The sequence below is a fragment of the Anabrus simplex genome, chromosome 2 (assembly GCF_040414725.1).
Source record: "Anabrus simplex isolate iqAnaSimp1 chromosome 2, ASM4041472v1, whole genome shotgun sequence".
In the NCBI taxonomy this organism is placed as follows: domain Eukaryota; kingdom Metazoa; phylum Arthropoda; class Insecta; order Orthoptera; family Tettigoniidae; genus Anabrus; species Anabrus simplex.
The window spans coordinates 970,904,494-970,921,574 of record NC_090266.1 but is presented as its reverse complement, the minus strand read 5'-3'; the positions used below and the strand labels follow the sequence as shown (position 1 = coordinate 970,921,574).

The window sequence follows — 17,081 nt, the reverse complement described above, 5'->3', positions numbered from 1 at the left end:
GCATTCCCTTGCTATTTCTACTACAGCATCCCTGTATGCCAACCATTCTCTTTCACATATCCTGAAGCTGTTTGCTGTCTATTGTTTGGAACTTTTTGCTAATTATATCCACATACTGCTGCGTAATTCCCTCGTCCTGGAGATGTTCTTTCTTATTCATCTGCAGACAGATTTTACTGTCTCTGTTCTAGGTCTAGAGATACTTAGTTCTGTACAGATCGGATAGTGGTCTGTATCCTGAAAAAGTCCCCTTAATATCCAGACATTCCCAACAGATTTCCTGAATTCAAAGTTATTACATAGTCTATTATGGATCTGATGCCCGTAGCCTCTCGTGTAGTGATGAATAGTCTTATGCTTGAAGAATGTATTCTAACTGCTAATCCCATACTATCACAGAAGTCCAGTAAACACTTCCTATTCCTACTGGCTTCCATGTCTTCCCCATATTACCCATCACCTTTTCGTATCCTTCTGTTCACATTGAAATCACCTATTCAGTATCATATCCCTGCTGTTGACCCTGACTACGGTGTTGCTCAGTGCTTCATGAAACTTGTCAACTTAATCTTAATTTGCATCCTAATATGGTGAGTAGGGTGAGACAATTCTGGTCCCAATTCCTCCAACTGATAAATCTACCCACTTTCTTTGCTCATTTACGTGCCTAACAAAAATTATGCTGCGTGCAATAGTATTCCCGGTGAACAGTCCTGCTCTTACCTTTTTAACACCTGTTAAGAATACTTTATAATATCCTATCCCTAACTCATTACCTCTTCTTAACCCAAATATCATTAATTCCTAACTGATCTACATGCATCCTCTTTGCTAATTCAGCCAGTTCTTACCTTCTTTATTCTATCAGCCACATTAATATTGATAGCTTCCCATAGAATTCCATTTTGTTTGCCAAGTTGTTTCCACAGAGTCCCTCATTTGTTGTATGGAAGTGGGACCCCATTACTCCTATAATAGGTCCAAGGCTTGCTTAAAATGTTCCAAGCTCTGTAAATTCTATGAAGCAGAATGCTACCGTACTTACACATAGTCCCAGTGGGGATCTCCTCTTAACGGGTTAGGGACCACAAGTGGATTGTATCGTCCTAGCTGCCTGAGCACAAGGAGGGCCATGATTCAGAATATGTCTGAGATGTCCACCCCTATTCCATAACTACTGATATCCTGACTTTCAGTACCAATTAATTATTAAGCCACTTAGCATTTGCCCATGGTACACAAACTAGGACACGACTATAGTAACCCATGCATGAATCATTACTATATTATTGTATTGTATTACTATGTTATTTTAAAAAGTAACTATGATCAGTGGAAAATGGTAAATAAAAATGTAAACAGACTCTGGGATGGGTTTAAAAGCAATTGTTGAGTAATGTGAAAACAGGTTTGTACCTCTAAAGGTGGTAAGGAATGGTAAAGACCCACCCTATTATAATAGAGAAATAAAGAGACTAAGGAGGTGCAGATTGGAAAGAAATAGAGGGAGAAATGGCTGTGGAAGTAAGTTGAAATTGAAGGAACTTACTAGGAAATTCAATCTAGCAAAGGAGGCAGCTAAAGATAACATGATAGCAATCATAATTGGCAGTCATACAAATGTTAGTGAAAAGTGGAAGACTATGTATAGGTACATTAAGGCAGAAGCAGGTTCCAAGGAGGACATTCCAGGAATCATTAATGAACAAGGGGAGCGTGTATGTGAGGATCTTCAAACGGCAGAAGTATTCAGTCTGCAGTATATAAAGATTGTTGGTTACAAAGATAATGTCCAGATAGAGGAGGTGATTAATGCTAAAGAAGTATTAAAGTTTACATAACAGTGACATTTTACAGTAAGGTACAAAAGTTGAAAACTAGAAAAGCGGCTGGAATTGATAAGATTTCTGGGGATATACTAAAGACAATGGGTTGGGATATAGTACCATATCTGAAGTACTTACTTGATTATGGTTTGGTTGAAGGAGCTGTACCAAATGAATGGGAAGTTGCTATAGTAGCCCCTCTGTATAAAGGAAAGGGTGATAGACATAAAGCTGAAAATTACAGGCCAGTAAGTTTGACATGCGTTGCATGTAAGCTTTGGGAAGACATTCCTTCTGACCATATACCATGTGGCTCACGGACGCCGTACTTTCTACTTATAAATGTCCCGCATGTATAAGTGATGTGTGGGGTGTCTACCAACTGATTTTAACAGGGGAACTACTGCCAGCGGGCAGGTTACGTCAGAATATGAAGAGATAAGAAACAGAGTCACACTCACAGAATGTTACTCAGCGTTGCCGGTCGAATGCACCCCTTGCATCAGTAAACATCGTTTTCGACCGCATAGCTCTAGGCTGGTGTATGATACAGCCGCACTGTATTTGCTGTCTGCATATCGGCAGAAACTAGTGTGATCAGCAGCGGTGAATACACAGACATTATTTTAATCTGGACAATCTGGTAAGAATGCAACAGAAGCTCCAAACAGACGTATGCATTCTACATACGTACTTCACCGAACAGTATTAATTTTTGTTTCATACATGCAACTCTTCCATAGAGTGGAATGTCTACACTTGTATAAATAAATAAGTTATTAGATTTCCTTTTCTACACCTTTGGCGTGTCTACAAACAGTAGCGGCGATTAGGAGGTGCGACGAGGAGGGACAGTCACTCCCCCCCCACCCTCCACTTTGTGGAGTACACATTACATTTTCATTCCACTTTAGCCAGCTGGAACTAGGAATTATTTTAAAAAGCTGTTTGTACAAACCTTGTTATCTTATCTGCTAATTCCTTTGTTTATTTTCTTTAAGTATTAACATAATTATTGACGGAAATACGCACAAAATGCTGTTCGTCGCTGCTAACCAATTTGTATAGCACTACGGCAAGTATGATTAGCTGCCACCCCCGGACCGGGTTCGAATCCCGGCTCTGCCACGAAATTTGAAAAGTGGTACGACGGCTGGAACGGGGTCCACTCAGCCTCGGGAGTTCAACTGAGTAGAGGTGGGTTCGATTCCCACCTCAGCCATCCTGGAAGTGGTTTTCCGTGGTTTCCCACTTCTCCTCCAGGCGAATGCTGGGATGGTACCTAACTTAAGGGCACGGCCGCTTCCTTCCCTCTTCCTTGCCTGTCCCTTCTAATCTTCCCATCCCTCCACAAGGCCCCTGTCCAGCATAGCAGGTGAGGCCGCCTGGGTGAGGTATTGGTCATTCTCCCCAGTTGTATCCCCCGACCAAGAGTCTGAAGCTCCGGGACACTGCCCTTGAGGCGGTAGAGATAGTAGTTTCGAATCCCAATGTCAGCAGCCCTGAAGATGGTTGTCTGTGGTTTCCCATTTTCACACCAGGCAAGTGCTGGGTCTATACCTTATTTAAGGCCACGGTCGCTTCCTTTCCACCCGTAGCCCTTTCTGTCTCATCGTCGCCATAAATCCTATCATGTCGGTGCGACGTGAAGCCAATTGTAAAAAAAAAAAAATATTCAGTTGTAATCGTATTTCAACAGGAGTTAATACCAACGTTCCTAAGTTATTTCTTTGTGTTATGTTATTTATTAAGTAAATGCCCCGTAGTAGGTTTGTGAGACCTGGTGAAAATTTTATTATACAGCATTGAATAAAAATCTCAAAAAACTATTATTATGAATAGGCCTAATCCATGGGGCTGATTAATTACATATAAAAAAGCATAATACAAATGAAATAATTTAGTCCGGTGAACGTTCGTTTGTTCGTTCGTTCGTTCGTAATCTGTTTACCCTCCAGGGTTGGTTTTTCCCTCGGACTCAGCGAGGGATCCCACCTCTACCGCCTCAAGGGCAGTGTCCTGGAGCTCCAGACTCTGGGTCTGGGGATACAACTGGGGAGAATGACCAGTACCTCGCCCAGGCGGCCTCGCCTGCTATGCTGAACAGGGGCCTTGTGGAGGGATGGGAAGTTTGGATGGGACAGGCAAGGAAGAGGGAAGGAAGCGGCCGTGGCCTTAAGTTAGGTACCATCCCGGCATTTACCTGGAGGAGAAGTGAGAAACCACAGAAAACCACTTCCAGGATGGCTGAGGTGGGAATCGAACCCACCTCTACTCAGTTGACCTCCCGAGGCTGAGTGGACCCCGTTCCAGCCCTCGTACCACTTTTCAAATTTCGTGGCAGAGCCGGGAATCGAACCCGGACCTCCGGGGGTGGCAGCTAATCACGCTAACCACTACACCACAGAGGCGGACCCGGTGAATGTAAAGTTGGTATTCTCTTGCGTTGAAATTACAATTACAATTAAATAGACATATATCTGTTTTTACAATTGACTTTATGTCGCACCGACACAGATAGAACTTATGGGAAGGAAGCAACCGTGGCCTTAATTAAGGTACAGCCTCAGCGTTTGCCTGGTATGAAAATGGGATACTGCGGAAAACCATCTTCAGTGGTGCCGACAATGGGATTCGAAACCACTATCTCCCGAGTGTAAGATCACAACTGCGCGCCCGTAACCCCACGGCCAGATCGTCCTGTACAATTACATAGATGTACGGCATGATTATGCAATTAATAATCATTTAGTATTTGAATACACACTAAGAAACTAACAGACAATAAAGAGACTGCCAGACTGACGAATGAGCGCGGCAAGTGGGTGAATTATAACTCAGTGGCCACGATCTCGGCAAAATATTTGTACCGAGCTCGATAACTTAAGTCGCTTAAGTGCGGCCAGTATCCAGTATTCGGGAGATAGTAGGTTCGAACCCCACTGTTGGCAGCCCTGAAAATGGTTTTCCGTGGTTTCCCATTTTCACACCAGGCAAATGCTGGGGCTGTACCTTAATTAAGGCCACGGCCGCTTCCTTTCCACTCCTAGCCTTTTCCCGTCTCATCGTCGCCATAAGACCTATCTGTGTCGTTGCGACGTAAAGCAACTAGCAAAAAAATATATATATATATATTTGTACCCCTGCTACCCTTCCTCACAGCACATGTAACATCTCCACTACTTGCTGTAGCGCTATACAATAAAGGAAAGATTTAGCATATAAGACAACACGGCTTGTACAAATAGCCTTTTTAAAATAATTCCTAGTTCCAGCTGGCTAAAATGGAATAAATGTCATATTTTCTCTACAAAGTGCGGGTGGGAGCGACTGTCCCTCCTCACCCCACCCCCTAACCGCCACTACTGTTTGTAGACATGCCAAAGATGCAGTAAATGAAATCTAATAACTTATTAATTTATACACGTTTAGACATTCAACTCGATAAAAGAGATGATTGCATGGAACAAAAACGAATACTGTTCGGCGAAATATGTGTGTAGAAGGCGTACGTCTGTTTGGAGCTTCTGTTGCATTCCGACCAGGTTGTCCAGATTAAAATAATGTCTATGTATTCACCGCTGCTGATCACACTAGCTACTGCCGATATGCAGACAACAAATACAGTGCGGCTGTAGCATACACCAGCCTAGAGCTATGCAGTTGAAAACGATGTTTACTAATGCAAGGGGTGCATTCGACCGGCAACGCTGAGTAACATTCTGTGAGTGTGACTCTGTTTCTTATCTCTTCATATTCTGACGTAACCTGCCCGCTGGCAGTATTTCCCCTGTTAAAATCAGTTGGTAGACACCCCACACATCACTTATACATGCGGGACATTTATAAGTAGAAAGTATGTCGTCCGTGAGCCACCTGGTGTATATATATATCTCGCTCTCTCTCTCTCCTGGGAAGTTCAGCACAAACGTCAAGGTTGTATTTTTTTCTAGTTTTTAATGGTGCCTCAGGTCAAGTCTTGCATGATTGTGCTTAATCTTGTTATGCTTCAGTTTTTATGTCTGTCTCCGAATCGGCGGTTGCCGTATCATCTCCTGATTCATTGCTGCTGTTGTCGAATCGGGTTAATCATTATGCAGTTGATTTTTTTCTTCTAGCAGTGCATCCCGTTTCCAGTATATTTCTTGTATTTCTTTCATCTTCAGAACTGTTTCCAGTCATCCACTGTTACAGCTTCAGTCATTTCTCTTGTCAATGTTTTCAGTGTTGACAGAGAAATGTGTTAGACATTTTTAGCAGCAATTTTACCTTTTATCCTGTTCCAGATTAGTTTGAAGGGATTTAGGCTTAGATGATAAGCTGGTAATCTTAGGGGTGTGAAGCTAGTTTTCTTGATTATCTTGCCAATGCAGTATGTTATTTTCGGTCTACATTGCTTCGCACGAATGTGAAGTTCTGCTTTTGTCTTTTCTTGGTAAAATATGAATATCTGATTTTGAGTTGTTAGATGAAGGCATTTTTTGTCTTGTTTGTTGTGGTATGGAACATTGTCAAGGACAGCAGTGCTTCTTTGCGGTAATCCAGGTATCAGTTTGGTTTTAATCCATTTACTGCAGTTTTCATAGTTCAATTTTTATGATAGATGTGTTCAGTTTTGAATCATACACGAGACAAGTACCGGGAATATATCTGATCTCCCCACCGGTATGGACAATAATAAGGTGCTGTCCAAGACTGTTATTTGCATACACTCCTGCCAGATCGCATTGCCAACACTTGGAGACAGTATAGTGCATGTGAATCTGTGTTTCGTCCCTGTATACAAATGGTTTATTTTCTTCTTTTCTTTTCCTTGTAGTCTTCTAAAAAAGAATGTCCTTTTCATTTCCTTTTGGTCTTCTAAGAAAGAATGCCCTTTGAGCAACTATATCAGTGCGTTCACAAAATAAATATATTTTATTCTTACACTTTTTAAATTTAAATCTATTTGACTTCACTATATTTTCTAAGTGTTTCTCTGCCTCCTGTAAAATTAATTTCTTGCTTGCTGATAATAGTTTCTGTATTGTTGTAACTTCTTTTTTAATCTCAAAATATTCCTGAAATTCCCTGCAAATAATACTTATCCATATCATCTAGTATGATTTTATTTGTAGGCAGTTTTCCCTTTTTATGAGGTGACCTAATTTCACTCCTTTTTGTATTTTACATATTGTTTTCTTACCACAGACAGTAGAGTCAATACGACATACAGTGGCATTTCCATACCTTCCTTCTTCTCTCGATCACAAAACTTAATGACATTGTAAATAACTCGAATTGAGACAAATTTTCATTTATAGGGAAAGGAGTTAGGGATTGGAATAATTTACCAAGGGAGATTATCAGTAAATTTCCAAATTCTTTGAGCTATTAGAGAGAAGACTAGGTAAACAACAGATAGGGAATCTGCCACCTGGGCGACTGTCCTGAATGCATTTCAGTGGTGATTGATTGATTGGATTGATTGATTGATTGATTGATTGATTGATTGATTGATTGATTGATTGATTGATTGATTGATTGATTGATTGATTGATTGATTGATTGATTGATTGATTGATTGATTGGTTTGAACATGCCAAGTTTGTTCATGTATAATTTTGTTCCTTTTACGCTCCATTACTAGTACTGTAGAAGCAACGTGATCTAGCCAACAACTGAACTGAACCGGAATATACGGTATTTCCTTGCATTGAACTTGCGTCGCCGCGCTAGTTCACATACCTTCCTTGGATCCGCTCACCTCAGTAGGATTATACTACATAATTATTTCTTTATTCTGAAAAATGTTTCATTTCAGTGTTCATAATAGTAGCTGTAGTAAGTTTCTTATATGCTGTATCATGGATATATCATCCTAAGAAAGATATTACCTATGTGACTTGCTTGTATTCTCGGAGTGTAATTGAGAGTTAAGCGTCGATATTGATGTATTAGCAAATTTTATTTACTGTGATCCACAGAATGGGTCATCAGTATGTATCTCTCCTTCTGGACTGTTTACTTCAATCTCTAGAGTACTGTTCAATAATACTGACTTTGCAACACACATTATTTGTGAAACGGTACCTTTGATGGGACTTCACAACCCTTTTTTTTTAGACAGTACCTTTGATGGGACTTCACAACCTTTATTTGTGAATCAGTACCTTTGATGGGACACTTACTACCATGCAAATGGCTATCATCAATGACTACTTTCCAAATAGGATATCTCAATGTTCTGTTTGTGTTACTGCCTACTCTGTGGTTGGGATTTGAATCAAGTTTATTTATTAAGAAAGTTCATACTTCTGGAATTAGTGTTTTTTTTCTTTCTTTTTTTTTTTCTTTTCCTATTAAGATGGTGTAATGTGTGTCCTTTGGAGCTGATTTGGAGAATTTCCATGCTTGGTGATGTGTCTTGCTCTTAGGGTCAGATAATCTTACTGTTCTATCCCTTGAAATAAGTCACCACTACTACCTCCATTGTTTCTCTTGGTTCATATGTGAAATAACTTTAAACTTATTTATTTTGTGTGTACTGATATTACAATATTATTTTTCCATGGTATTATATGTCCTGCATTGTTGAGAACTAATTGAAAGATCATTTTCTGTTCCGCAGTGAAGCAAGTAAACAGATGCATCCACCAGGAACACCCATTGTTGTGTTCCGTCCAGATAAAGCTCGTTCAAATGAACAAGATGAAACCTTCTTAGGAAATCTTAGTGTATATGACGAGCTAAATGTTTGGGCGTCGGAGAAGTGTGTTCCACTAGTACGAGAAATTACGTTTGAGAATGCAGAAGAACTAACTGAAGAAGGCCTGCCTTTCCTCATTCTTTTCCACAAACCAGATGATGATGATATCATCAAGAAATATAATGATGTTGTTCACAGAGAACTCATTACAGAAAAGCGTAAGTAGTTTCTGCATTCTTGTATATGGTGGTTGTAGTAAAATTATATATGTTCCTGTTAAATGTGATAAGTAGATTGCCTGTGATTGCAGATTATTACAGTAGATAAAGTCTCATATAGAGACAGGAATATGAAAATGAGCACATAATAAGTTAAACACAATGAGAGGTCGCTGCAGGTAGAGGGGGAGCAATAGAAAGAGGAGACAAAGACAATACGAAAACACGAAGAGTGAAGGACAATGTCCACATTTTCATACACTGCTGTCTTCAAATAGATCCATCCATCCCAGTCTTTCTGAATCCATGGGAAACCACAGAAAACCATTTTCAGAGCTGCTGACAGTGGAGTTCGAACCCACTATCGCCCGAATGCAAGCTCACAGCTACGTGACCCAAAGCACGTGGCCACTTGCTTGTTCCTTATGCCTGTTACTTTTGTCAGTGTCCCCTTAATGAGTGTTGATGCCTGCCCTCCTTATGAAGCTAGGAAGCAGAAATGAGCCCACTGGAGGCTGAGAATAAATGGATTTAGATGAACTCAGTTTGCTGAGGAGAGTACCTATCTATTTGAGGACAACATTATGTGAAGATGTGGAAATTTTCCTTGACCATTTGGGTTTTCAAGTTTTTCCTTGTCTCCTCTTTCCATACTGCGACTATTCATTGTGTTTATCCTATTATCTGTTCCTTTTCATGTTCCCCTCTATATATCACCTGATTTGAAACATTCGTTCCTTTCCATCATGGATATTGTAATGCAGGTGAATTTGGTAGCTGAATGAGTTGACGCCTGGAAAAGCTAGAACATTATACAATAAATCTTCGTTTATGTGTTTTTCAGGGGCCTGAACAAAAAGACATAAAAGTGTGAAAAGTGTGTACCTGAAAGTGCGCCTACAGTACACAGGAAAATACAACAAAAGAACAGATCAGAAGTGTATTGCAATGAAAATTATATATTTGGGGCAATATATACTCAAAATGTACTTCGTATAAAATTCTGTACTGTACACAGGAAAAATCTGTTATTTTAGATTGTTTGTTATAGCTGCTGCTACTGAGCTCGATAGCTGCAGTCGCTTAAGTGCGGCCAGTATGCAGTATTCGGGATATAGTAGGTTCAAATCCCACTGTCAGCAGCCCTGAAGATGGTTTTCCGTGGTTTCCCATTTTCACACCAGGCAAATGCTGGGGCTGTACCTTAATTGAGGCCATGGCCGCTTCCTTCCCAGTCCTAGCCCTTTCCTGTCCCATCGTCGCCATAAGACATATCTGTATTGGTGCGAAGTAAAATAAATAAAAATAAATAAATAGAGCTGCTGCTGCTGCAGCATAAATACACCTTCAAATTAACTCTTTGATTATTTTATCAGACACATGATTCATCATAAAACATTCAATAGTTTGTGGGGGACTAACAGCTTTATTATAACACATGGGCGTGTTGGACGTCTGACCATCACGGTCATCGTCATATTCCTCGCCCAACTCCTTCTGAATGCCTTCAACAGTTTTGCTGATGGCCATGGATTCCATAGTTATGATGTTCTTGTCAATGTTTATGTATTCATCAAACAATGGCCTCGTTCTCCCAAACTGTCCGGTTCTTCATTGTCACCGAGAATATAGTCATCATCTTCATCGCCCGAGTCTTCTCAGTCGTCAAATCCCGCTTTATAAAAACAGTTGCATATGTTTAATTACAACACTCATTACTACGAAGCTGTGATGTAATGCATTCCCTTTGGAGCAGGTTCTTGTGTAATATATTTGTACGTCCGACTCATTAGCTGAATGGTCAGCGTTGAGGCCTTCGGTTCAGAGGGTCCCGGGTTCGATTCCCGGCCGGGTCGGGGATTTTAATTGCCTGTGGTTAAGTTTTGTGGCCCAGGGACTGGGTGTTTGTGTTTGTTCAACACTTTCCTCTTCATATTCAGACAACACTCTACACTACCAACCACCACAGAAATACGCAATAGTGATTACATCCCTCCATATAGGGTTGGCGTCAGGAAGGGCATCCGGCCGTAAAACATGGTCAAATTCTCTTATGCGACACAGTTCGCACCCGCGACCCCACAAGTGTGGGGAAAAGGGGTAGAAAAAGACGATGATGTGTAATATATTTGTACAATTTTGAAACTACAGTTACCAATGTCAGAAAAAAGGGACAAAAATACAGCGTGTGGAAACATCTGATATGTTTGTGACTACCACTTTGTTGATTGCACATAGTTATACTACAACATTTTTATTATTATGAAGGTACCGGTTTCGATATGTTTTCAATGTCATCGTCAGCCTTTTGTAAAACCAGGCAAGAGAATAAATTCACATATAGCAGCAATATACACACACTAGGTAAAATTTGTAAAACGACACACATTTAAAATAGTTCATATACAATGTATGAGGATTGCTATGTGTTGGCGGCATAATAGTCGTATGTTGTTTTGGTACATAAGTTGAGGCACTTTCTGTAAAGTTGGGCTTAAGTATGATAAAGTTTAATGAACACATTAAAATCTTGATACATGTCCTATTCATAGTGAAATGCAGTCCGGTTCCGTGGCTAAATGGTTAGCGTGCTGGCCTTTGGTCCGGAGGGTCCCGGGTTCGATTCCCGGCCGGGTTGGGGATTTTAATCTTAATTGGTTAATTCCGATGGCTCGGGGACTGGGGAGGTGCCGTCTTCATCATTAGAATTCATTACAGGTAGGGCCCCATCCTCATAGATGTACAGGTCGCCTATTCGGCATCAACTTGAAAGACCTGCACCTGACCTCTTTGGAGGCCACACGCCATTTAATTTAGTGAAATGCGGCACTGAGGAATAATCTGAGCGCTGTTGGTGACAAAGCTTAATGAACATGTTAAAATCTTGATAAGTGTCCTATTCAGTGTCCTTTACAGAAAGTGCCTCAACTTATGTACCAAGACAACATAAGACTATTATGCCGCCAACGCTTAGCTGTCCTCATACATTTTATATAAACTATTTTAAATGTGTGACGTTACACAAATTTTACCTAGGGTGTGTATATTGCTGCTATATGTGAATTTATTCTCTTGCTTGGTTTTACGAAAGGCTGATGATGACATTGAAAACTTGTCGAAACCATTACCTTCATAATAATAAAAATGTTGTAATATAACTTATCTGCAACAGTTTTGTATGTATTGAAAAGGTGGATTTCCGTACATTAAAATTACTTGTGAGATTCTCAGTTCAATATGGAACAACCATGAAGTTTTTAACTTTAGACCTCATTGATTACTACCTAGAAAAGAAGCGAAAAATCTTACCGGTAAAATGTGAATCTTCATTGAATCCTTCTTTCCTATATTTATGCAGCAGATGGTGTGTTCCGCCAACATCTTGCAATAGTGCGACTTACAAAATGGCGTATGATCTCATGGTCCAGTGGTTGTAGTTCACTTGTTGAACATTATCATCATTTCTTTGCTCCAGCAAGCCGGGTGCAGTTGTGTAACGAGCCTCCTCCAGTTTGTCCTGTCCATCCACAGATGTCCTTGAAAATTTCCCAAACATCACGAGGTCTTCCTCTTGGTCTCTTTCCAGGAACACTGTGATCAACGTATGCTCGAGGAGTCCATCCTTTTCATGTGACCATACCATTGCAGTCTCTTCACTTTGAGGATCTCCAGCAAACTTCTTTCCAATCCAGGCTGTTGTCCGATATCCACATTCCTTATTTTATCCATTTTTGTTTTTTGTAGACAAGAACGGAGGAACTTCATTTCTGTTGCCTGAAGACGACTCTTGGTTGATCCAGTACGTATTGTTGCTTCCAGACTATACATCAGTATAGGTACCAGATATATTTTGTATAAGCTGATCTTGAAAATTAACGGAAATGTTTTATCCTGAAGTATTTGACGTACAGTGTGATAGAATGTGCAAGCTTTCTGTATTCTGTTGCTAATCTCTTGATGTAGGATATTGTCTGAAGACAGAACACTGGCTAAGTACTAGAAGTTGTCTACAATATCCATCTCCTCATCTGCAATTCTTAGATGAACAGTTCGAGAGTTTCTACTCATCACCAAGCCAACTGTCTTTGTTCCGCTGATTTTAAGACCTAAGGTTGTAAAAACTTCATGGCAAAGATATAGTCTAGCTTGTACTTCTGCTCCTGTCTCACCCCATACCATTACATCATCAGCAAAAACCAGGGCAGTAGTTGCAGGATCCTTTCTTTTAACTGCTTTTAAAACTTCATCCATTATGATTATGAAGAGGAGTGGTGAAAGACAACTTCCTTGCTGGACTCCACTCTTCATTTCAAACCAACCTTACCTTCCATCCTGGACCTGGACACAATTCTTGGTTTCATCATATAGTCGTTTTATTCATGCTATGAAATCGTCTTGCATTTTCTTATGTCTCAAACATTCCCATATATGCCTGCATGAAACATGGTCAAATACTTTCTTGATGTCCAGAAAAATAGTTACAAGTGTTTTACCTTTCTCCCACTACATCTCATAGAGCATTCTGGTGGCAAAAGTGAGGTCTGTAGTTGATCTATGAGGTCTAAATCCATGCTGTTCCTCAGGTGTAGGTTCAACATATTTTCTAAGCCTTCTCTCAAGGATGGGTTCGTAGATTTTGAGGCCATGTGAGAGTAGAGTTACACCTCTGTAGTTGGTACATTTCTTCCTATTAACTTTTTTCAGCAATGGTATGACAACTCCCTACTTCCGGTCATTGGGTATTATATTCTCTTTCGAAATTTTTTTCAGTACTCTGTACATCCAATTTTGTCCAACCTCTCAGAGTGCTTTGATTATCCCAACACTAAATTCATCTGATCCAGTTGTTTTTCTGTTTAGGTACTGCTGTCTCTACTTCCAACCATGTCAAACTGTTGGTATTTGTGCTGCACATTTCTATCACAGTTCAGTAAAGTTTCAAAGTGCCTTTGGAACTCCTGTAATATTTTGTTCTTATCGCTAGTCACTTCACCATTTGGAAGTTACAGACTGAATAGATTCAGTTTCAGTTCTTCTACTCTTAACTATTCTGTATAACAGTTTCTTATTCCCATCCTGTGTTATTCTGGTATCCAGATCTTGCTTGCATTTCTGCTTTTCAGCTATAACTCTTTTATATGTAATTTTTTCTCTCTGTAAACTGACAGCTTCTCCTCTATTACATGATAATCTCCCCATATTCTTGCTTGATATAGGGCTCTTCTTGCACAGTTTCTGTCATTGATTGCTTTTTTAATATCATTATTTCACCAGGCAGTTTCTTTAGGTTTTCATATTTGGCTCTATCGGCCACATACTTCCTCTGCTGTACCTACCACAACCTTCTTTAGTGTGTCCCATTCTTCATCTACCAATTTCAGTTCTTCTCTCGGCAACAGTTTGCGGACACCTTCCTTGAATTATTCCTTTACACTTGGCTCGGAAAGCTAAGTTTTTATTTTTGGGACTTTACAGATTGTGGGAGGTCTTTTCTCTGCAATAACTGCAACCAGCAGTCTATGGTCTCCACCAAGGGCTTCACTTGGAATGACTTTGACATCATTCACATTCTTCCATACATTTTGATCTATCAAAATATAATCTATTACTATGCCCTTTTTATCACCCCAGCTGTGTATCATGTGATTTTATGAGAGTCTCTTTTCTTGAACGAAGTGTTACTCACTATCGGGTTGTTTGTCGTTCATAGATCTAGCATATATTCTCCCTCTTCATTTCTATTTCCCATTCAATGAAGCCCCAGTGTGGATTCATATCCTATTCGTTGTGAGCCAACTTGTGAATTAAAATAACCCATTACAATTAGATTTTCATACTCTGTGTGTTCTTTCAAGTTACTGTATTAAGGAAGTTGTCCTTTTCCTCTTTTTAGCATCCTACCTGTGGGGCATAGACTTGGATAACATTGTATTTTTTTCCTCCTAAGTTCACAGATAACTTAATTTCCGTATCCTTTCAATGACAAACTCAACTTGACTGCAAACATCTATGTCTTTATGAATTAAAAATCCCACTCCGTTCTTAGACTCTACTTCAATTCCAGATCGGTAGAGACTATAGTCCATTCTGATATTTATTTTCCTGGTTTTCTTCCACTTTGTTTCACTCAACCCTATGATCAGAAATTTCCTCCTTTCCATGAGGTTGACCAGCTCTTCAGTTTTGTTTGTCAATGTCAGGATATTTAATGTTCCCACTCTGATACTTTCTCTTTGTTTAGTTTTGGGTAGCTGGTGTAACATCAGGTTGTAAGCCGTCATTTGCACCAAATTGATGTTGCTGTCGTGAATTTCTACATCCAAGGCTCATATTATTCTTGAAAGACACTTCCTCAATAATCCCTCTGACTTCTGAGCCTAACACAGAGGGAGTTCTTTTTTCAGGGTTTTCTCCCCTAGCCTTTGATGTCCAATCACCTCAACCTACAAGGCAGCAGGTTGTACTCATATTAATCCCTGAATGCAGGGCTGCCTCCCCGCCATCACTACCGTACCGAAGTCCACCTTCTCCGCTGCAGATGTCATTGAGGTCTTCGCTCGTAACCCTGAGCTGAGACCCTTGCCAGATGTTACACACCAGGCCAATGTGCTCTGGTAGGCAGGGGTGCCACTCTCTGGGTAGGACTGCCTCTGAAATGGGTCCCTACCTGCTACATGCTGGGAAAAATTGTAGTCTACATTCTCAGGTACATTGTGTTAGCAGGGAGTTAATTCCTCTCCACCAATCCTTCCATGACTCACGCGGCAGTGCGCCGGCATCTCACTGCTGAGTTCTGTGGTTCAATCCTGGTCACTCCATGTGAGATTTGTGCTGGACGAAGTAGAGGTGGAACAGGTTTTTCTTTGAGTACTCCAGTTTTCCCTGTCATGTTTCATTCCAGCAACTCTCTCCAATATCATTTCATTTCATTTGCCCTAGAGGAGTGCGACAGGCTTCAGCAGCCAGCACATTTCCTATCCTCGCTGCTAGATGGGGGCTTCATTCATTTCATTCCTGACCCGGTCAAATGACTTTGATCTAGGTTGCTTTCACCACAGTTGAATTTAGGGTGGATGGAGCAATACCTAATTCCTTGCCAATATCTACTCTTCTTATTGTTGCTTTCCTTCAAAAATGTTAATATATTCATCTTCATTGCAATCATAACAAATTTTCTTCTCTTACCACTCATGTTGTCACGATGCACTGTAAGTAATGATGCGTTAATTATACCAGTGGTAATGTCTTACTGAGCAGTGAATACATTCCATAAATATCTTTAAGGTTGCTGCTTGGGTGCTCAAGAGATAGTTACCTGAAGAAGTAATCTATAGCAAATATTTCTTCCAGCATACATTTTTGGAGCAAATGTAGTGTAAATCAAAGTGAATATTTAAACATATTAATGATGTTCTGTATCTCCAAGGACTTATCAGATTATGGCATAAGTACAAAAAAAAAACTAAAAACGTATATCCAAAGGAAGTTAATCTGGGAAAGATAGGAATTTAGTTGGGATCTCAGAAAAAAATTAGTAAGCATAAGAAATGTGTACTGTGCATATGAAAATCCCCACACCCTACCTTGGGGTGGGAAAATTATGCTTTTTGTTCTGGTATTTGCATAGCTTTCTTAAATACTGTATTTATATTGAAAACTTCCACAGTACATAAAATCACCAAATCATGAAACAACTCGTTGCAGTAATCTTCAAAATACCGGTATACTGACATCTGGTCTGCATTACCAGTTTGTGAGAATAAATATGAATTTCTCTATTGGAAACTGATATCAAATCTGTTAAAATTCACGGTCTTTCTGCATAATTGGCTGGGAGATGTTGGCGTTCAAAACCATGGTCGGAGGAATCATTCATGGCTAGCCTTAAATCTTGTCATTTGTAACTCTCTTGCTATTGCTTTCAACAGGCACATTTCACTCGTGACCCCACATTCAAACTCTCTCTTTTCAGTCGCAAATTCATATATCCTACTTTCGATTTCTGGAAAATTTGCTTTTTGTCTGCTAAATGCCTGGTGGTTACTGTATGTTCAAGACAGGCTTGGCTTTTTTTTTTTTTTCCAATCATGTACTGCAGCTTTTGCCCACATTGTACTTTCTTCCCACAGCACGGTCACCAATTTGCTTTGCCTCTTCAATAATGTGGTGCTTTTCTTTAGCTGTGAAAGACTTATAATGAGAACTCATGCCAGCTGTCCTGAACATGTGCTACTGTTTAAACTGCTGTTACGCAAATGACTTGATATGTATGTGATGTGCTCCTTGCTTGGGGCAGGAATAGAGTTGCCAACAGACTGGGCGGAAAAATACCACCTTCCAGATTTCTTA

General features: G+C 40.1%; 1 protein-coding gene across 1 annotated transcript in view; it reads left to right on the top strand.

Moving 5' to 3' along the window:
• Window positions 1-17,081, top strand: part of ERp44 (Endoplasmic reticulum protein 44) — a 266,413-nt gene that overhangs the window by 211,152 nt on the left and 38,180 nt on the right. The window contains exon 6 of the mRNA XM_067141768.2: window positions 8,437-8,732. Within this exon, the coding sequence (XP_066997869.2) occupies window positions 8,437-8,732 (296 nt within the window). The remainder of the gene's footprint in view (window positions 1-8,436; window positions 8,733-17,081) is intronic.